Genomic DNA, 22072 nt, shown 5'->3' with positions numbered 1-22072 from the left:
TGTTTAAATTCTATATTTAAAATATCTGCACAGTGCATAGAACAGAAAGTGAAGCTTTAATTCCTAAGCAGATTTCACTGAGCTCTGGAAATAGTCACTTATTCCTTAACTTACATAAAATGTTAGGTGAGGTGGCAAAGATATTGGAACAACTGTTCTACATTATCGATTAGTATAAGAAAAATACAAATTGTGCCCTCAGATGTGCGAATGCACCTCCACATGACTTCGAAGGAAACTGCAAAAGCATCCAAGGACAGACCGTGTCTCCTGTTTCTTCAGACTTAATGCTAAGAGAAACACTCAGAAGTAGATTGCAGTGGTACCAAGCAACTCAGATTGTCAAAAAGGGTGAAATGTGTTTTTCACTGAAAACCTGAGCAGGGAGTCTGGGAATACAGCTCAAGAGATGGGAAAAACACCTGCTGTTTTGCTTAAAGAAATTGGTGACAAGGACGTCATTATACACTAGCAGCATATTTGTATTTAGTATTTTTTATACAGAGCTTAGCAAAGCACTTTACAAAGAGTGTGAATCAGACGCCTAAGAGAAAAGGAAGGTTTAAGACCAGATTTAAAGAGGAAAGCGACTGGGTGTCCTGCCTATGCTCCTGGTACAACCATGATTTTGTAACTGGTTCATGACATGCGTCTGACCCAATTACAACACACAAGGCTGAGCTGCATCCACAGAGCATGTTTTGTTTGTTTGTTTTTTGCAGCACTCCCATGTGTCAACCAAGATTAAGTAGCCACATCTACCTTGCTGTCGAAGGTTGTTTGTATCAGTGCCACATGGGGAAATCTGGGCAGCTATCCCCATGTCCCTCACCAGGGGACAGAGAGTTTGGAGGACATGCAAAGCAGGACACCAGCAGCATATGGAGCATTGCACTCTGGGAGGTGCTTCCACACAGAGAACTGAAAAGGAGGAGGGCTAGCCAACCTGATTACACAGGCATTTAGGAGGTCCCATTTATACTGCAAAACATGGGGTGATAAATTGGTTACAGGAAGACTGTAACCGCCTTAGGACACTGACCTGGGCAAAGCATTGTCAGCTGCCACAAGTTATTAACAGAGTATTAACCATATGGTACTGCAGACACAAACTACATCATGATACTGTTGTGTCTCTGACTACAAACCCGGGTAAAAGCTGTAGTGTAGACAGGGCCTTAGTTACACTACCTGGCTGTGCAATAGATTTACACATTGTATATCAATTAAGAAAAGTGGAGCAGGGCGGGGGACGAAAAGGGATAGGGAACAGAGTTAGGAGCAAAAGAGTGCTGACGGGTGGAGTTGTGTAGGCCAGGCTGGTGTGACTAAGAACAGCTTGTGGGTGATATAGGTCACACAGGTAAGTCACACAGCTCCTCAAATAAGTGACATGGGATGTATATATGAAAACAAATCACACAGGTGCTTATGTGCCTGATTTTGGAGTTTCTGATCTTTCCTGGGAACGCAGATTTATAGGAAAGAGATCTTACAGTTGGAAACTCCATCTCATCCTGGCGGACGAAGACCTGGCCTCAGTTATTCCCGCCTTCACCACCTCTCGGCTGTACTGCAGCAATGTGATACACCTGGGCATGTAGCAGTCAGCACTTAGGAGACTCCAACCAGTTCAGAATGCTGCAGAACGCCTCCTTAGCAACGCAGGCTACCGTGAGCACATCAAACCTGGCTTCTGCTCTCTATAATAGCCTCCCATAGAATACTGAATTAAGTTCAAGGTCTTGGTCCTTAATGTCAAAGCTCTCCATGTCTTCCTGGGCCCAAGGTCTCTAAAAGATTGTCTAAAGCTCTGGGATAAAGACCATGATTGGCAACTTCATTCCTTTGGCACCATGGAGCTTGCAACAATAAGAGTAAAGCTTGTCTGTGCAGGAGACACAGATTTCTCCGGGGGTGTTCTGAGACTGTGGAATGAACTCCCCAGGGAAATAAGGACCTCCACAAACCTCACCACTTTCTACACCAAGTGCCAGGTGCATTTTTTTGACCTTGCCTTCTCTTACATAAACACAGAGTAACAGGTGTGTATATGTATAAACCCATACACTACCAAAACAAGACACTCCAATGCACCCGTTTCTCCCTCCGGGAGAGGTTGAGAGAACAAACAACACATAACAGATGCATAGTCACATGGCTTAATGCATTGCTGGAAGGCATTCAGATACTACACTGATGAACGCACCATAAAATTCTATATAGAGAGTAGAATATAAGAGAAAGCAAAAACCAAACAAATCATTCTATTTTACACAGTGTGGAACTTTGTATTTGTAGTACTGTCAGTAGATTTCATTTTGGGGGCAGTCCAGACATATGGTTGGTGTTGACAAAGTCAGTAGTTCACAAAATCAACAGACACAGCTGAAAGGCCAAAAAATTGCTAAGCTGAAAAGACGACAGGAGGGTAACTCACTACTAGTTCAGATTCCTGGTTCCCAAACAATAAGTTTTCACCAAGGACGTGGAGCGGAAAGGAGAAAGTCATTAGAACAGGGTAGCTCAGACTCCCACACACATGCTGGCCTTTGAGGGATGTGGATACTGGATATGATCTCTGAAGCCTGCAGATTTTAACAATAAACCAGGCAGGAAGAAGCAGCAGAGAGGGTAGATAAAAGGGAGCCTTTGTCAGAGATGGAAGTTTATGATCCTGGGCTGCTGAGTAATAAATAGCTTTCACAGAGGAACTTAAGGCCAAATTCTGCTCTTGGATGTGTGCTGGGGGGGCTCCCATTGGGAGCCAAGCACAAGCAATGAAGAATGGAGCTTGGCCCATTAAAATTGCCATACTGGAAGATAGAAACAATCCAGTAAATCCAACATTCCTTCAGACCGTCGCCTTAACTAGATAGTTCAGCGTCTGCCACGGTTACTAAGCCCACCCTGTGAAACACCTGCACAGTCTGGGAGGAAATTCTTCTTTACCCCATCGGATCAGCTTATCCCTGTCACCCCACCACTTGATAAGAAAGTAAAGGTTGCAGGAGCTTCTTTTGTCTAGGATGACATTGAAATTGAAGGATCAAACAATTTGTCTTTTTTTCCTGCAGTCTGATGTTGGAAAGATTTTGCTGCCAGCATATGTGATGCTGAGAACTGGACTGAGGCCAACCTCCTTTCATACATGGGTATTCAGTTGCTGGCGAGGAGAGTTGGATGTGTTTCTATATGGTATGAGAGGGAATACAGTTTCACATTGGATATAATGAGGATATTACCCAACCGAGAGGTAATTTACACAAAGGCAAGAGGGAACAACAGCTCAGTCACTTCACGGAGGTGGTATTTCTGATAGGGAGGCGGTAAGAAATTTTGCTTTGTTAGGACAGAGGCAGTTGTCTGCCTTAACAGCATTCTTCAGAAGAGATTGAAAGCAATTTGCAATATTTTGTGAATATATTGCACTGACATTGGTTGGTGGGACGAATGAGTTTCTCTGTCTATGCAAAGCTGAAGCCTTTCAAGCGCCCTGAGCAGAGACCCTTTGCTCACTGTTCTGGAGCAGAAGAGGGAAGATAGAACCAGCCAGTGGGCTGTATGTGTGGATGGTCTTTCAAAACCCCCTTTGCTGAAGGTCTGTGGCAGTGCTCAGCAAAGGCTACTCCAAACAATTTGCTCCTTAGAGTTCCCTGCCTCAACCCATCTCATTTTATGGCCCGATCGTGCAAGGTGCTGAACACCCTTGGAGATACTGAACACCCGTCACTCACATTTACTTTTGAGAGCTATTGAGGGCACTCAGCCCTTCTTAGGATCACAAACCCAAGAAAGAATTATAATAGGGGGAAAATTGGTTTATTGTGTCCAGTTAGGTTAAAATTCAGTTCTTCTCTTTCTTTCTGACTTCTAAGATACTTGACCATGCCCTTATCTTCTCCTACAGCTTCTTCCAGTCCCATGTTGCTTTTCTCCAGTCTGTCCAAAACACAGCTGCTAAGATGGTCGATTAGACCATATCACTCCTATAACTCCCTCCACTGGCTTTGTAACAAATTATGCTTCTTGGCCTTTCCTTTGAAGCCCTGCACATCTCTGCCCCAGACTATGTTTTGGATTTGGTTCCTAATCACATCCCCTTCCCTCAAGCCCCATCTATGCCAGCCTCCCTATCACGTTGGTTCCTTCTCCTGCTATTGTTTCCTGCTAGGCCCTCAAATCCCTCCCAAAGACTCACTTTGACACCAGGCCCCCAAACACTAACTTACAGTAGACACATACCTTCTAAACAGAAAAGTAATGTTCTAAGGTAACAATTATTCAGGGTCTCTCAGTCTCTGCCTTTTAGCAGAGCCATGGCACAGCTCAGGGGAATATGGATGTATGCAAAGGTACCTTTAAGCCACTTTTGCTTTCCTGGATCCTAGGGCTGCTGGGAGCCTGGCTACACCTGGCAAAACATACAGCAGCCTGAAGCCTGCTCTACACTATGCTGTTTGCCCATAGCTCCATTGGATAATTGCAGCAGTGGGAGCTCACCAGGGTGAACCAATCTATTGAGAAACCAGTCCATGGCAGGCAGAGGTGCCCCTGAATGATTACTCTACCCAACACCTCTCACCACCATAAAGGGACATATGGAGTTAAGTGGTGAAGAGGCTGTTGTGTGGCCCCCCCATGTCTGAATGACCACCCCCACTTTAGTAAGAGATTTTCCGTGTCATATCTCTCTGAACCTTTTCATTCTTCCCTAGGTATTTCTGGTCAGGTTCTGCAGTAGAATTCACTTTTATTAGCTGCATCAAACCTGGTTAAATGTCACTTCAGAGGGCTGCTCCTAGATGATTAAATAGCATACACATAATTACTATTAGTCAACAACTGTAAGGTAGGGAAGCCGTAGAGATTGGATGTACAGTTAGAGGCAACGAACTGCATAACAAAATAGGTTTTGTTAGCATCAAATGCTGGCCCTTGCATGGCAAAATGGAATTAATCGCAGGTGATGCTTGGAAAACTGCCAAGATTCTGTTTCAAAAGGTTCTTTATATCACAGCCATGCATTGTGTACAGACACCTCAGCTCCAGGAGCTCAGTCTAATTCCTGGGTGATAAACTAGAAGAGGGCAGACATATCATAGAAACAGTGCATCCAGTTTCTGACAAAACAGGTGTCACATACACAGCATTCTTCGTAAAACTGTGAAACTTCTGCTCAAATATCCTTTGGGTGCAGTACAGGTAAGCATGTGAATAGAAGGCAGTAAAATCAAATCCGAGTTAGTATGAATATGAATCTATGCTACAAAAACATGATGACACTGAGTTAATAATCTGTTATTAACATGCCACTCTGTACCTGATGTCCACGTCTCACATGGAGAATGCAAGATGTACATGTGTGGAGGATTTGGGTCCTGGTTATTCTGAACTGTTTAGACACAGAAGTACTGAAAATGATGATAGGCAACACTACAGACAACTGCAAGTACCAGAGTATGGTGAAACCTGTTTTAAGAGACCATCCAATGGCCCAGAAAAAAGATCCATCACCTACTTATCTGAAGTTCAGACAAAACTGTACTAGTCATCTTGAGGATTCTTTAAAATGGTCACTGTTGATGGCCATGGATCACTTAGAGGTGGTCCTTAGAGCAGGTTACACTGTTTTTTTTCTTCTTGCTGAACAATACTTACTTTTACAATATAAAAAATAAAATGAAAATTGTGATCTCCTCCAGTCCCTACCTCCTGCCAGAAAGAGTTTATCATTCTGTATGTGATTGATCCTAGAATACAACAGCATGCATCCGGGCACCGCTAAGAGATGAAGGGCCCTTGAGGGGGTGCACAGGGACACTGGGGATGAAAAGGGTATTCCTTCCCCATGGCATTATTTAGGACCAACCTCAAGCTGGAGTCCTTGCACTATCCCTAGCACAAAGACAGCTTCGGGCTAGTGCCCCCATTGGAGCTAACCTCTACAAAGAAGAGAAAGGAGGGGCAGTGAGAAGATGGGGACCATGGGCTTAGAGCTGGTTAGAAAATGTTGGCTTTTTTTCCCCCTCCCACAGAAAACTTCCATTTTTTAGTGGAAATTTGAAAACCAAAATATTTTGATTTGGAATTCCTGCTGCGGTGCCTCATGTTCCCATTTTCCTCTACAGGGTGGGCTCCCCTGGTTGGACTACAACTCCCATGATGCACCACCATCTCCTCTCTTGGACATGGGAGGTAGTGCATCATGGGAGTCTGTGACCATAAGGAATGTACCTCCAGCTAGGGAGCCCAACCCATAGAGGAGAATGGGCACATGAAGCAATCAAACTACAACTCCTACAAGGCACAGTGGCAGTATTTCCAAATCAAAATATTATGGTTATCATTCAAAATGCATCCATTTTCAAGAGCTTGATTTTTTGATAGAAATTCAAAATATTCTGTGGAAGGCAGAAACTTTTTGTGAAAAACCCAACTTTCCATTGAAAAACTGTTGTCAATGGGAACATTTCAACCAGCCCTAGATGGGCCTTTCCTTCCTTCCTACCCAGCAGAGTACTACAGCCGTCTAAGGCATGGCCCCTAGGAGCTCAGGGAGATACACTGCCTCCTGGATCTTCCCCTATGGCACTGGAGCTAACTCATCTTCACAAGCTGTGTTCTTTGGTTAGTCAATTTCAAACCCTCACACTGCTAGGGAAATTTTCAAAAGGAGACCCACTTGATTATACTCTGTTCAATGCAACATACATCCAGCTTCCTCATTCTCCAACCCAACATCTTGGATTATCCAGGGCCTACCGGGGAACCTGAAGATTTCCAGAAGCTGTGTCTGGCCCTTCACTTTAACTGACATGGGAAGGGGAGAGAGGAGTGGAAGAAAAGAGATCAACAGCACCTGCTGAATGTTGGAATACTCTGAGAGACCTCTCCTAGAAATTTGTTTTAAAATAGATGAAACCTGGCAGCACAGTAATAGGACACACATCTCCTCCTCTTCCTCTTTTTGTTAAGTTTCAATTTATAATTATTCTCCTACTTGATGTCAGATATTTCAGGCCTTTCCTATTGCTCCTGTTGCTTCCAGACGCATGAAAATTGTTTTCACAATAGTTAATGCTTCTTGCCAGAGGCTCATAAGTGCTGTTATTTCTGAAGAGATTATAGAAATTATAGAAATGTAAAGCTGGAAGGGACCTCCAAAATTCAAGTCCAGCTCCTTGTGCTGAGGCAGGACTAACCAAATCTAGAAAATCTTTGGGCAAAAGTTTTAAAAGCACATAAGTGACTAAAGAGCCTAAATCCAATTGACTGTCAATGAGATGTATGCTCCTGAGTCACTACTGAAAATGGGACTTAGGCACCTAAATCACTTAGACATTTTTGAAAATGTTGTCCTTCATCTCCCATTTCTGTTTCTTGCCTGTTTTCTCTTTTCTCCTCCACTCCGTCATCTTTGATCTCAACTTCTATTCTTTTTTTACGTTTCCACACCCACACCTCTCTTTGTCAATCTTCTATTTTATTCACTGTCCTTGACATCTACCTCCTCGCCTTACCTTGTAACTATGATTCTTAGAAATCCATTTATGTGCTTAAAATAAAGCTGATTATTGTTCAAAAATTGATTATTACCTACTGTGTACAGAGAAGAGCTGGTCAAATGTTTTTCAATTTTTCAAAAAAATTCATTGCAAATTTGTACAAACCTTTTTTTTTTTTTTGCTGTTTTTTGACCAGTTTAGAAAGTTGTCGACATTTTTTGGAAATCTGAAATTTTGAGGAAACAGTTTTGTAAAACAAATCTGCATTTCTTAACCAGCTTTACCATAAAGCCTGGTTAATAACCCACTTAATAGACTATGTCCTGGATAGACCTAGAATATCACCAGTAGAAACAACAGGGAAGTTACAGAATGCTACTGGAGGTGAAGGCCCACCCAGAAGGTTTCAAATAGTTTTGTCTGGTCAATGCACCACCAGGAAACTGGACATATGGAGAATTCCTCTAGTGTCGGGCCTTGATTCAGTAAAGCATCTCTATTCATGACAGTTATTAAGCACAGGCAATGAGGTGTAAACATGTGCTAAGGTGCTGTTCTGAATCTGGGCTTCAGATAGGATCCAATAGAGTGGCATATACCAGCCCCATGCCCACACTATGCAAGAGGCTCGGTGTAGGGGGCAGTGAGAAGGTTGCAAGGGCCAATATTTGGAATTTTTTAAGATTCATATCTGAAAACTATCCCAAGACATCTAAAGACAATAGGATATTAACATCCATGGACAAAGTACGCACTAGATGATGTCAGTTCTTTTTTTGGTACTGCTGACAACATCTCTTGCTGTACTGCATGGAACTCTGGTGATTTTAATTTGAATCTTAGTTCAGAGCAAGCAGCATATTTGAGATCTGAGCCCAAACATCCTAAAAAGTTTGAGGATGTTTAGATCTGAGGTTTTAATTCAGGCTCATCTTTAGTTTAGGCTCTAGGCTGTAGCTTTCTTCTCCGCTCACTAGCGGTAGCCATATGTGGTGGGGCGCCTGCACCACCCCTATGAGAGATAGGGCTAGAGTAGGCCAGAGTGGCTGTGCAGAAGGCAGCCAATCAGGAAAAGGCCTACTGGGAGTCAATCAGGGTCAGTATTACAGCCAGCCAATCAGGGCTAGGCTAGGCCCTATATAAAGGCTGCCCAGGAAGGGAACAGGCAGTCTGTCCTAGACCTTCATGGGGGAAGGTCTGTCTCCTGGGCAGGAGACAGGCACCTCGGACAGAGCAGTGCTGGGCAGGCTTGGGGGAGCATAGAAGGGCTCTGGCCCAATACCTGCCAGACTGCAGGCCCTGAGAGAAAGGGCCTAGAGGGTGCGAAGGGCCAGAGGGGAAGTGGCCCAGGGACAGTTAGACAAGGGGAGAGAAGCAGGGCAGGGAGGCTGCCACTAGAGGGTCCCTGAATCGGGACCCAGAGTAGTGGGTGGGCCTGGGTCCCCCCCTTCTTCCTTGTACAGCACCTGGCCATGGAAGGGTGGCCGTGACAGACTGCAACCGGCCCTTGAACAGAGGGGCTAGACTCAAGCGGTTGTGGTTGGCCGCTGCGGCAGGAGTGAACTGGAAAGACGGCTGTTAACCCCCACCCCCTCCCCAGAAGGGGGCGAGTGTGGACTTGGGGGCACTGTTGGAGGGCAGTGTCCTGAAGAGGATGCCGCAAGCTGGGAGCAACGTGGGTTGAGATGCCAATAGAGGGCGAGAGACGGACGGGACACCACCGGCAGAGGGCGCTCCGCATGAACTGAGCTAATTCCCGGACTGAACAGCAGGAGGCGCTGCGGTGGGGAGTCCCAACCCCGTCACACCATATTACAGTCAAACTCTGCTGGAACATCTCAGAGAGTTCTCTTTTGTAAACAAGAAACAAAGAAAAGTCTCTTCATGGAGGCATTTTTAGCACAGACTGGAGGAATGCACATATTCTATAACAGGGCAGAATAATAATCAAAAGCCAGCTTTGTGTTACGTAAACACCAATTTTTATTGGACACTAGAGATTTCAATGAGAAGTTTTGTGAATTTTCTTTGGGTCTTGAACAGCACATTACAGATGTTGACATACAGTAATTCAGTGCCATCTCTTTCTCTTTTCTTCTAATTCTGCAATAACAAGATATCCAATATCTTGAGAGGGGTCAAAACTCTGTTTTCTGCTCTATATAGCTTCTAAAGCAGGGATCGGCAACCTTTGGCCCGCGGCCTGCTAGGGTAAGCCCCTTGGAGGGCTGGGCCAGTTTGTTTACCTGCTGCGTCCACAGGTTCGGCTGACCGCAGCTCCCACTGGCCACAGTTCGCCGCTCCAGGCCAATGGGGGCTGCGGAAAGCAGCGGCCAGCACATCCCTCGGCCCGTGCTGCTTCCCACAGCCCCCATTGGCCTGGAGCGGTGAACCGTGGCCAGTGGGAGCCGCGATCAGCTGAACCTGCGGACATGCAGATAAACAAACCAAACCAACCCAGCCCGCCAGGGGGCTTACCCTGGCAGGCCGCGTGCCAAAGGTTACCGATCCCTGTTCTAAAGCTTATCTCAGGGCTGATAGCTCCTTACTGTCTCCTACTTCTGTCTGTAAACCACTCTTGTGTGCTGGACATGAATTTGCGTGGTTAAGAGCCTCATTTGTCCCAGAAATGGCAATATTTTTCCTCATCCAAAGGACCAAGTCCTCTGGCAGACCACTACTTTACTGATAGGTTTAGTGTCGCAAGTTTTGTTATAGTGGCTCTCTATATTGTTATAGTGGCTCTCTAAATTGTCCTTTAAACCAGGGTTGTTCTCTCTGAGTTCTCCTCATCTTTTTTAGTGATACTGCCTTCTCTAGTACATCTTGTTCCTGGCGTGGTGAAGGGTTCATGCTGACTACCAGCATTCCCCCTCAGGGTTGGACACAAATGATCTGTGCATTCTGATATTTCTGTCTCAGAAGCATGGAAATATCACTGGATTATGCATTTGCTAAAAGGGGGAGATATTTAGAACCATAAAGGGAAATTAGGAGATCAACTCCCATTGAAATTCAATGGGAGCTGGGTGCCTAACTTCCATTTGTGCCTTGGAAATCTTCCCCCAATTGTCTCAGTACATTTGCTAAAAATGTACTGACTGTTCTTCCCATGATTTCACTTTCTAAGAGGTAATGTTATCTAGGACTTCAGCTCATCCACACACACCCATCTTGCCTGATTTACTAGATTTTGTTTCCATTCTTTGTTCCAAAGCTGGCGTTTCCAAAAATATGTTTTTCTTTCTGTGTTCAGCAGCAGCATTTCAGCATATAAAGGGGAGTAGAGAATGCCAACTGCAGCCAGCCAGCCAGCAAAACTCTGACAGCAGTTCTGCCTTGCTGCAAACTTCCCACAGGAATGTTTGCATCTGGATCCTAAAATCTAGATACTGCTAGGGAGGTGGGCCAGAGCCCCAGGGGGACGCAGGTCCAAGTTCTGACATTCTGCAGTGTGGATGCAAGTCAAGCCATAGACCCGAATCTGCCAAGTGCAGTATGGATGTGTTAGCACAGCTGTGAGACCCAGGTCCAGCAACTGCAAATCCAGATTCACAATACAGTGTGGACACTCAAGCACAGGCTTGGAAACACCCAGTTCACAAGCCTGGTTCCCACCGTCCCGGGTTTAGTGTGCAGTGTAGACAAACTCTAGGTGGCTTGGGAACTTCTAGGAATGTTTCCTCATGTAGCAGCTCAATTTGAGCAAGGGCAAGGAAGGTCTTGTGGCTAAAGTACAAGAATGGGAGTAACCAAACCGGGTTCTATTCATGGATCTGTCCCCATGATTATGGGACAGTCACTTAGACCACATTTTTAATAAGTGGCCACTGATCTTGGGTGCTTCAACTTCTGGGTGCCCAACTTTATACAACCTGGGCCTGACTTTCAGACGTGTAGAGCACCCTGCAGCTCCCATGGTGAAAATGTGGCTGCATGCCTCTCTGTGCCTCAGTTTCTCCATTTGTAAAACCAGGATAAGATTTACCTATCTCACAGGGGGATAATGAGGCGCAATTCATTAATACTGAAGTTACTGGATGAATGGAACTATTTATAGAAGTGCAAAGTGTTGCTATTCTTAAATATAAATTGTCACTCAAGAACAATACACTGAGCATCATGATATGCATCATATGGGACATGCTATTTTTATATTGACCAATAAATTTTTAGTGTCTTCTGTAAAAAGTTACTTATTTTACCTTTATTTCCCCCCAACACACTTGTTAAGGAAATGTTTCGGGCCAGCCTGTGGTATTTAACAAAGGAGGCATAATCCCTCCCTGAGCTCCCAGCACACAGGGGAGGGCATGTCCCTTTGGATAAATCATGCTCCCCCTGACTCTACAAATTGTGGGACAGGGTCTGAACCAAAGACCCGCTCCTTTCCCACCCCTCTATGTGTGGATTTCCATTCCTGGGTGTGCATGGAGGGAACAGTCTCTGCCCTGGCCCTTGTATGGAGTATGCAAGTGGAGTGGGAGGCCCCTTGAACCAATACCTTTCCCCACAGCTCTCCCACACCATGACCAGGGACAACTTAAGTCTTTTTGTAGAATCTTTCTCCTGGAAAGCTTCTAAAAGTTCCTTGTTTCCTTCCAATATTCTTAAGTCCCTTTATTTTAGGATTTACCAAAACTTTCCTGGGTTTTACAAAAGCCATTATTCAGTTTTTACTGATTTTTTTTTTCACCCAAATTTTGGAAATGCCAGAACTCTCCAGAACCAGCTCCCTGCTCCAGAAGGCAACCTGGACCACGCATCTCTCCTTCTGGAGCGGGGAGCCAGGGCAGAACTGCTGGAATTAGTTGCTGGTGTACATTCTGTTGTCTGATCCACGCCCACCACGTACATGTTACTAGCTTTACAGACAGCAGAGATAGTTGTCAGCATTCAAAGCAAATAAAAGTTAGAGAACTACTTTTCTTGCTAAAATGGATTGAAAATGAAAAGCTGTATCTGACTACATTTCAGAACAAAAGGGGCTTTCCTAAAAGTTTAAAGACACAAAAACAGAAGAGAGTGAAATTTACCCTGATATTTATTCTGGAAAACTCTAAGGATTTTGCTTTTGCACTATGACAGGTTTCAGAGTAACAGCCGTGTTAGTCTGTATTCGCAAAAAGAAAAGGAGTACTTGTGGCACCTTAGAGACTAACCAATTTATTTGAGCATGAGCTTTCGTGAGCTACAGCTCACTTCATCGGATGCATACCGTGGAAACTGCAGCAGATATTATATACACACAGAGATCATGAAACAATACCTCCTCCCACCCCACTGTGGGGTATTGTTTCATGATCTCTGTGTGTATATAATATCTGCTGCAGTTTCCATGGTATGCATCCGATGAAGTGAGCTGTAGCTCATGAAAGCTCATGCTCAAATAAATTGGTTAGTCTCTAAGGTGCCACAAGTACTCCTTTTGTTTTTGCACTGATTTTCACTGATTTTTTTTAACTTTTGTAATAAACACTAATAAATTCCCAAGAAATTTTAAACAAAACAAACACTGAAAACAAAGGGCCTTAGACACCGTGTATATGTTCTAGCCTTCTTTCCGCAAAGGAGCTGTTCGCAAGAGCCCATTTGGTCAAGGCCATGACAATAATTCTTGCTATTGGCAGACATCTTCTAAGTCTTTATAGTGTCACACAATGATTCACTGTACAGTTAAGCATATGAAATGATGTGTGTGTATATAGTGTGGAGGCAAGTTGGATAGCATGGAATTTCTATCTTACTGGCTTTTTCTGCTATTTCAGTTGTTCCCCCGCTCCTCCAGCAGTTTGGCTTTAAAGTGAACCCAAAGCAGAACAAGCAGGCTCTACTTTACTACAACGCCTCCTACAAGACAGAGACTCCCGAAGACCTATTTTGACATATCAGAGGGGTATAATTCTGTCTAAATAAATTATTTTAAAGCTGACCATGTGAAAACCACTGGCTTTGGCTGTAGTCACCCAAGAAAACAACAATTTATTGTATCCTTTATCCCAGATTAAAGTTCCTAAATAATCCCTGTAAAGGTTTCAGTCCAATTAGTTTTATTTCATCTTTCAAATAGAATAGCAATTTGCTGTCCGGTGTTGGATAAATAGGCATTAGGCCTGTTGAGGGGCCCACACATTCCAGGATTTAGAATAATTTCCTCAAAGCTATCTCTAGAATCCTCCACAGATACCGATCCAGCATCAACTAATTCTGAAGTTGAAATTCATAGGAGCTAGGGGCAGGATGATCTCAATAACAGGCCTTCGCCCCTGGAATCCATTCCTACAGGAATATATATTTGAGCCCGAGCCCTGGCCACTTTTGGAGTGGAATGTAAGAAACATCTGTGTCTAGGTCTCCAACTAACTGCTAGTTCCACAATCTTTTCGTATTCAGTGAGTAGGTCAAAACCTCTGCCTTTTAACATTAACTAAATTGCTGCTGCAGATTATATGATGCCTACATTGGTGTTCAGGAGGTAGGTAGGAAATGTTATTCACTCTCATGCTAAACAAGCAAGGGGGGGCCTTACTAATGTGTATCATAATACATCATTAAAATAATATGCAAATAGTTTTGATATTAGACTCCTGCTGCTTCTCAATTTGGCCACTAAAATACTTGTTTCTTGTCAGTAATAGATTATGCTTGATTGGGGCTTTCTGGGAGAGGACTTGGTTGTGTTTTGAAGTCAGTGGGAGCAGCAAAGGAGCTAATTTTGGCTGAATCAAGTTGGAAAAGAAAATATCCAGCCTTCATTGGGGGAAGATATTTCCACTTTCCCTGGACACCTGCCCCAGCTCTATTTTAGCTGCATACTTGTATGTATCTCACTAAAAGCTCAGTTGTCTGGGTCAGAAAAGGTCTGATTGAAGGAATGATATGGGGGTGGGGGAAATGAATGCTGGTTTATGGGAGATTTTTTTTTTTAAATTGTTTTTGCCTGGACATTAGGCCACCAAGATAGTGGAAGATTTTTTCCACTGATATTTAAAGGGAAAGAAATAGATATTCTATGACCTAAATAGGTTGTCGGGTTGTATAAGTCCCCACAAAAGCTTCCACATGGGGGGCAGAAAGGCTTGTGAGAAGATAATATTTGGAACTGAAAACTGGCTCAAGAAATCCAAAGCAAATATGAATATTAGTGTTGCTGTATGGCCCTAGAAAGCAAACTAGAGAGAGAGAGACTAACCTTGGTTGATTCAGCTATCAACATCTCTTGCTGTACTACGCTGATCCTTGTGACTTTAATTTTACCACTAGGCTTTAGCTTCTGATGTCTCTCCAGCTCACTGTTAGTGTCAGTATTAAGCTGTCCTATCAGTAGATGTATATAGCTGTCGTGGTTTTTTGTTTTGTTTTGTTTTTAAACCCACACATCTGCACTTGCAAATCAGGAAACAAATACAGAAAATCTCACATAGTGTAATGAGTTTCAGGAGATCTGTGTAATATTGCAGAGATTTTTGGACGGTGTGGAGGTTGTGTTAATTTCTTCAAAATCCACAATTTCTCATACCTTACTTGCTTTCAGTATTTCAAACATCAAAGGCAACCCATGTGTGATGAGCTCCTCAGTGTACTCTTCCTCCTGAATGGATTTAAATTCCTTTAACAAGCATTGGATGAGAGGCCGTCTGTGCTGCTGAAAGGAAGTTCGCAAAGACTCCAACCATGTATGTAGTGTCCATGGAACTCCTGTACAAAAAGATGAATTTTAAAGGTATGTGTATATTCCAGACCATCACAGAATGAGGCATAGCTAATTTGTTTTTCAATTGTATGACTTTAGGGCTTGTGAATGGTGCCAAATTGAAAGCCCTAGAAACTGACCTCCTATTTACCCCACAAGTAATGCCCATCAATATGCCTCAATCCTAATCTGCAGGGACATGCCTCCAAGTATAAGAAGGTATTCCAGTCCCAGGTTCAATTCCCTGCTCTGCCACAGATTTCCTGTGTGACCTCAGGCAAGTCACTTAGTCTCAGTGTGCCTCAGTTCCTCATCTATAAAATGGGGATAATAGCACTTCCCCATCTCATAGCAGTTGTTGTAGGGATAAATTTATTACAGAGTGTGAAGTACTTTGAGACCTACTAATCACAGGTGCTGACTTGTTTTTGCCAGTGGGTGCTTTGTGCCTTCTTGTTTCACTATGCATCATGTAAGTACTCCTGCCACCGACCGGTAGCTCAAGGGTGCTGAGCAACCCCTATTGTTTTTTTTTTCAGTGGGTGCTTGAACCCCAGAGCACTCACAGAGTTGGCACCTATTCTACTGATGAAAAGTGCTATATAAGAGCTAAGTAGTATTATTTAGCCTCTCTGCTGAGCCAATTAGTGTTCACTGCAGTGGTGATTTGTGATGTGGACCTCATCTAGGAACTAGATTTATGCCACCGCACTCATTTGCAGTGGGCTACCAAGGAGACATCAGACAGTAAAAACATCTAGTCACTGCCAACTTTGGCTGGATTTGAACTAGTGACCTGGAGAGGAAAATGTTTATTTCCGCCTCATCACTCCTCCAAACCATGCATCCCCATTTATGTTGATACAGCATCAGGTGGGTCAGAAGGTCCCATTTTTACAGTTACTTTTCAGAGCAGAACTGCACTTTAAGAATGTAAAAGGAATTGCTATCACACACTAAATAAAAATTGCAGTAGTAGAAGACAGATAAATTAGTCCAAATCATATTCATTAAGGAATGGATTGTAGACCAACCTACATGCCTGTGTGATGGCCATCTTGGCTGACACCAGAGATTAAACTGAGGACCTGCAGAATTAAAAGCATAAACTGCTACAGCTTGAACTAAACAGTCAAGTCTCTTTGACCACAAGCTGTAACAACTCATATCCTCTGGGGATCGGCACAGTGTGGGACCTGTAACACACACTCACCAATGGGTTACATTTTCAGAAGAGTGCGAGAGGAAATATAACCCTCCTCTCTCCTGTCCACACCCTGGATCTTGGGTCCTTATAGGTGCTGCATGCCCACTTCTCCCCTCCATCCCTACAAGTGGGCAGGATCTCGAGTCCAACCGTCCCCTCTCCCACTGCCATGAGATCCTTTCACATTCACTTAGTAGGAGGTGCTTTGTTAGACCGGTTGCACAACCAGTCCATCCCTGTGTGTTTATGCAAACCTGTAAAAGGTTGTAACTCAGAGTAGAAATCATGATCCATGTGACAGGATTCCAAGACTCAAGTGTTCTTGGATATAGTGCTCAGAAGCATGTTTGGCAGCAGAAGTCTTTTGGTCTCTCACTGAGCACTGATTAACACATGTTGTAAAACAGTCAACAATCAGAACAAAACGGTTTCCTTGAGCAGTGACTGACTGGCCCTGGAGAGGGTGTTTGAAAGGGTCGCAGAGCTATGTGATTAGTGCGCTGAGCAAATTCACTGCCTTTCTCCCCCAGGAGGGTTGCAAGCAGCAAAAGGGGGAAGGTTCTGAGACATTTGGGAGGTTGGTGCTGGGAGGAGCGTGGTGTTTGGAAGCAGATGGGTGGTTGTGAGAGTTGGTGCATGAACAGCTGGCACAGCTGCCCCAGAACTGACGTTTTAGTTGGACACCTAGCTAAGCAGAGGTGAAGAAGCCTGCTGATGGGAGCCAGCCCTAGCAAATCATCCTTTCTTCTGAGCGAGGCATCAGAGTGCTTATTGGGAACCACCACGTGCCAGAGCCTACAAAGCAGAGCAACTGAAGCATTTTTAACGAATGAGTCCTAGGTGTGCCTGGCATTCTACCAAGAACTGAGGCTGAAAAGACCTGGTGTATCCGTTCTCCAGCACCTCCATGTGAGGGGGTGACTACAGCTGTAAGTGGGTCATGCTCTGTGGCTTACACCCAACTGCCTGAAGGGCATCTGAAAAACAATGTTTGAGTTCGCCTAATTGGAGTAGGTGATTCCATTCATGACGCAACATAACAGAAAGAAACCTGTCTAAATGTATATGAGATTTGCCACATTTTGTGATGTGTGGCATACATGATTGTGAAAAGAAAAGCAACTCACATGCCATGCAGAGAAGATTATCTTAGTCAGCCATGGCTCCTTGGCATTAAAACAAAACTGACTCAATGGATCCTCCAAGAGTCACAGCTTTACACCCAGTTTGCACTGACTGACTCTCCTCCCCGGTTCTTCAATCCCACACACGTGAAATTCCCCCAATTATTGCTTTCATAAAAACTCAGGAACATTCAAATGTGGTCAGTGTGAGTGACAGGCATTGCTCCCACCAAAACATACATGACAGTTGTCTCTCATGGGAGGTAAAGTGCAGAGGACACCAAGACTGACCTATGCTCCTTATGTCAATAGTGACATCCACATATCCATGCTCGGCGCTGTGGTACATGGCTTCTTTCAGTGCTTTCAGTTTGGCCTTGCTGTTGCGGCTGGCACACAAAGGAGCTGGTGCAGCATCTGCCAAGTCAGTTCCCTCAGCCAGTATTTCCTCCAGGGACAGAATATCACTCTTCTCTTTCTCTGGCTGAGCAAGCAGCTTACGAAATACATTCCTGTCAGCCACAATGCAAGAGAGAGAAAATCAGAGTTAGCTACTGTGTTTTCCTTCTGCCCGGGATATTGGCTGCAACATGGCAGGTTTGGAAACCTATTCAGAAGGCCAATCAGGAATTATTTTACGAAATGTTAATTCACCTAGTGCTCAGTTCCTGCAGCCCTCATGCAGGCAATACTCCTACCAGTTCAGGAGTTGTGCCCGTATCATAGCTGCAGGACTGGTTCCGTTGCTCTAACGAATGGCAGCCGCACCGTACAAATGTCACGTGTACAGCAGAAACTTAAATCAGAAACTTATGATCGAGCGGTGACTGTTAAATGATTAAAAGCCTGTGTGGAAAACCTCGGCAGAAGCTATCCCACACTACGGGAAAATGGAGTTGTCTTTAGAAACTCTTTAGTGCCTTTCACAAAGGATGCATTTAGTAGCAAATAATTGATAGAGATGAAACTTAAAAAGGGAGCTGTCTAAAACCACTGAAAACACCATCATTCTCAATTAACAGTCAAAGCAGTCTCGGTAAAGCTGGAGCTACTAATCATTCAACTACATCTGGCAGGGCAGGTTCAAGCAAACCTGGGACCCCAGCTGCAAAGCCATTTATTTGGGCACTGAGCTGCAAGGCCCCAAACTCAGCAGTAGGCATGATACTCCACGCCCACCAGGTTTAGAGCAGTGTAACTCCATTGACTTCAGCGGAGCTACTCCTGGTTTATGGTGTTGTGAGAGGAGAATCAGACCCAGCGTGCAATTTCTCCCCAACCTCCCACCTACCTCATGCACTTATGTTCTGGTAGCAGCACACATTCAGTTCCACGGGTAGGGGCAGTGCTTAATTTGTAATGAAAGAGGTGTCGGGGCTCAAGTCATTTTATTTCTTTCATAACTGATGTGGCAAGTCCAGAGGTGCCAGAGCTGTGAACTGCAAGTCCTGCCACAGATTAAGCATTGAGTAGGGGTAGGGGGCAATGGGTGTGTGTGGGAGAGAATAAGCAGTGTGTCCTGGATAACTGAGGGACGGCTAGCATGGGTGGCGGGTATTGAAGACCAGGGGAGGCTAAGCCTCCCCTAACCCAGGCCATGGCCCCACCCCGATCTGCCTGCGGCCCCGCCCTCACCCCTGAAGCCAGTGGGGACTCCGCTCCAGCTGGTGGCCTGGAGCTTGGGGCTCGGGCCAGCTGGCGGCCTGGGGTGGCTTGGGCCAGCCTGGGGGTCTGGCCAGCTGGTCAAGCTGGGGCAGCTCAGGCTAGCTGGCATGGCTGGGGTGGCTCAGGTCGGCATGGCTGGGGCAGGCCGGCCCGGGCTCCTCTGGCCATAGGATGGGTGTGCGCTCGGGGCTCTGTCGGGTGGGGGGGCTAGCCTCTCTGAAGGGGGAGTTCACTTGCCACCCATGATGTCTAGAGGTGTGTATGGGTAGAGGAATAGTGGAGGGAGCTTTCCTGTAAAACTAGTTGGGGGAGTGGGGAGAGTGTGAATCTGTGATGTGCCTCAGCCGGTGCACAATATAGGGGGGGAAAGCCTTGATTTCCACAAGGGACGCTGCTCTGCAGCGCTCTCTGACAGCACGAAGCATCTCCGACTCCACACCATTAGGCACTGCATGGGCATTTTAACAAACTCGTCCCCTCTCACCCCGCCCCTGCAAGGGGCCGCTCTTTGGCTGCAGATGGGCAGCATTGTCTGAACCAGCCCTGACAGCTACATAGCATATCATTAGGCTGTTAGCTCTTTTCTCTAAGCAAACATAATGTAGATACTGTCTCTAACCTGCATCTACGTTCCTCTGGAAGGCTACAAGTAGAAAAGTATGAATGTGAAGGTCCTAATACTAATCCATAATATTGTAATTAGTACCTGGATTTTGCACAAATAACTGTTCATACATATCAGTTGTTCATTTAATTTATTTTTTAATTTATAACATGCTCCCAACACGCTGTCTCTGGACACACACATAATGTTAACACAAACAAAAATATCAGCACTTACAAAAAAAAACCCACTTTGTTTAATGACAGTTATGGCTGCTGCAGGAAACTCACACCACACACAAAACCTTTAGAAATATGTAAATACATTCAGGGAAGTCCTCCAGCACTCACTGGAACTTCAGCATTGACTACAACTTTGTAAACAACAAACTGCAACACTTCAGAAGGCATTCACATCCATTTCCACATATCAAAAAAGCAACGTGCACCTCAAACTGATCAAACTCATACACTAACAGAAATCCCTAAATCCAATCTCAAGTCTCTTATACCAAAAAGGGGCACATCTGACTGTCACACTATCCACACATGTGCAGCAGAATTCTACTTTAACACTGAAGACCATACATCAGTCCCTCCATGTCAGCCTCCCAGGCAAACCATAATCACTTGACCCATGCAACAGAGACCCATTCCCACTCTACCTGTGTCCATGTGCAGCAGCCTGACTGAAAGAGTTCATGTCACCTTGTGGAGTCATGGAAATTCCATTTCTGTACATTGTTCCTATCATGGGGTCAGCGCCTCGCTCCAACAGCAAAGTCACCAGTTCAAAATTTCCTGTACGCCAAGAGAGATTTTAATTTTTTTAAAGTCCAATATTTTTGCAACTAAGTCACATTTCCCAATTGAAGAGTTTATTCCAGCAGAAGGAGAGTCCTTACCAGCAGCTGCTGCCAGTTGCAAAGGAGTTTCCGAGTAATTTTCCTCTCCATGCTCTAAAGAACCTTCTACCTTTGCTCCAGCATCCAGCAACAGCTATAAAGAAAATGCACCATTTAGAATTGTTGGTGACATCACAGAATTCAGAGTTTATGAATCGTGAGAAATTGAAGTTTAATATTTATCATTATCCACACATCGGATGCAGTGAAGACAAGTGACATGCAAATTTTTTTTCTATTATTCAATTAGTTCTTTTTCACTCACGATACACTAAGACTCCTAGAGTATTAGTGAATATTCCAAAGCCAAACAAGTACTACCCAATGTTCCTGACCTGGGCAGAAGATCAGGAGTGTGAAGTAATGTACTAGATTTAGGCACTCAAACTTGGCCTAACCAACAGCCTCACTGACAGCTTGCCTGGAGCCCCACATACTTTTCATAAAATGGACGAGATTTCAGTTGTCTCCGTCTTTAATAGAGAGATGTTTCCAGAAGGGAAGAGGGTTTCAGGAACAAGTTGTAGCAATGCATGCTGGAATTGGCAGTCTCCTGGGGTACATTTCTATTTCATTATTATTATTAAAGATGAGGCTGGCCATGGACAGCACTACAGAATCGGAGGGGACACATTCAACCTGTCTTTGGCCATCCATACCCTAGATCTCCTTTGTCTAGTGATTCATTAATTGTGCCATGTTGACACAATTACTTTGAAAAACAATCTCTCTCAACTCTTGATATGCCATACCACAAAGCCAACATATTCACGTCTTTTCATGTCTGGATAAAGTGATTGAGCACTCCTCTGACTATGGAACAACTCAGAGGATTTTTTTCTGAAATATCACATGTATTATAATATTTTAATAAATGCAAATATTGTTAAGAGTGTAATGAATGAATAAACAAACACATACAACAAATGGTCAGAAAGGAGCATGAGGAGTTGACGGACTTTCTTTGATGCAACTGTACTTTAAAATTGTCCTATTTAAACCTCATATTGGTTAAGATTTGGAGGCAGAGATCACCATATCAGATCAGTAAATGATAGAAGAAGTAACCAATATGAATATGAGAGGGGTACCACGCTTGAGATGGATGCAGATTACAACCCAACTGGATAAATAAAAAGTGAGATGCAGGTAGGGAAATACAGTAATACCTGAACTACAGGAATATGTCCATGCAACACAGCAAATGTCAGAGCTGTCCAATGGCGGGTCTCGGGGTGGACGGATGGATATTTATGAGCAGTACTGACAACCTATAAACAAATTAAAGTTATTTTCTTTTAAAATGGGCTTCAAAGAGCTTTAAATAATAAAACTCAACCTGCCTGAAAGCTAGGCACATGGGTATA

At 44.3% G+C, this 22072-nt stretch overlaps 1 protein-coding gene across 2 annotated transcripts in view; it reads right to left on the bottom strand.

The window, feature by feature from the left end:
- Positions 1-22072, bottom strand: part of ABTB3 (ankyrin repeat and BTB domain containing 3) — a 279093-nt gene that overhangs the window by 18439 nt on the left and 238582 nt on the right. Inside the window, exons 7-12 of one of the 2 annotated variants that reach the window (XM_073324544.1) lie at positions 21875-21976; positions 20706-20799; positions 20466-20601; positions 17824-18044; positions 15028-15206; positions 7417-7734 (exon numbers count right to left, since the gene is read on the bottom strand). In XM_073324544.1, the coding sequence (XP_073180645.1) occupies positions 7624-7734; positions 15028-15206; positions 17824-18044; positions 20466-20601; positions 20706-20799; positions 21875-21976 (843 nt within the window). In that variant the 3' untranslated portion in view covers positions 7417-7623. Of the gene's footprint in view, positions 1-7416; positions 7735-15027; positions 15207-17823; positions 18045-20465; positions 20602-20705; positions 20800-21874; positions 21977-22072 lie in introns of those variants that run through there. The other variant, XM_073324534.1, reaches the window with a different exon arrangement.

This window comes from Lepidochelys kempii, chromosome 1, assembly GCF_965140265.1.
Source record: "Lepidochelys kempii isolate rLepKem1 chromosome 1, rLepKem1.hap2, whole genome shotgun sequence".
Taxonomy (NCBI): Eukaryota; Metazoa; Chordata; order Testudines; family Cheloniidae; genus Lepidochelys; species Lepidochelys kempii.
The sequence above is the reverse complement of the archived record's forward strand: the minus strand, read 5'-3'. Positions and strand labels throughout refer to the sequence as shown.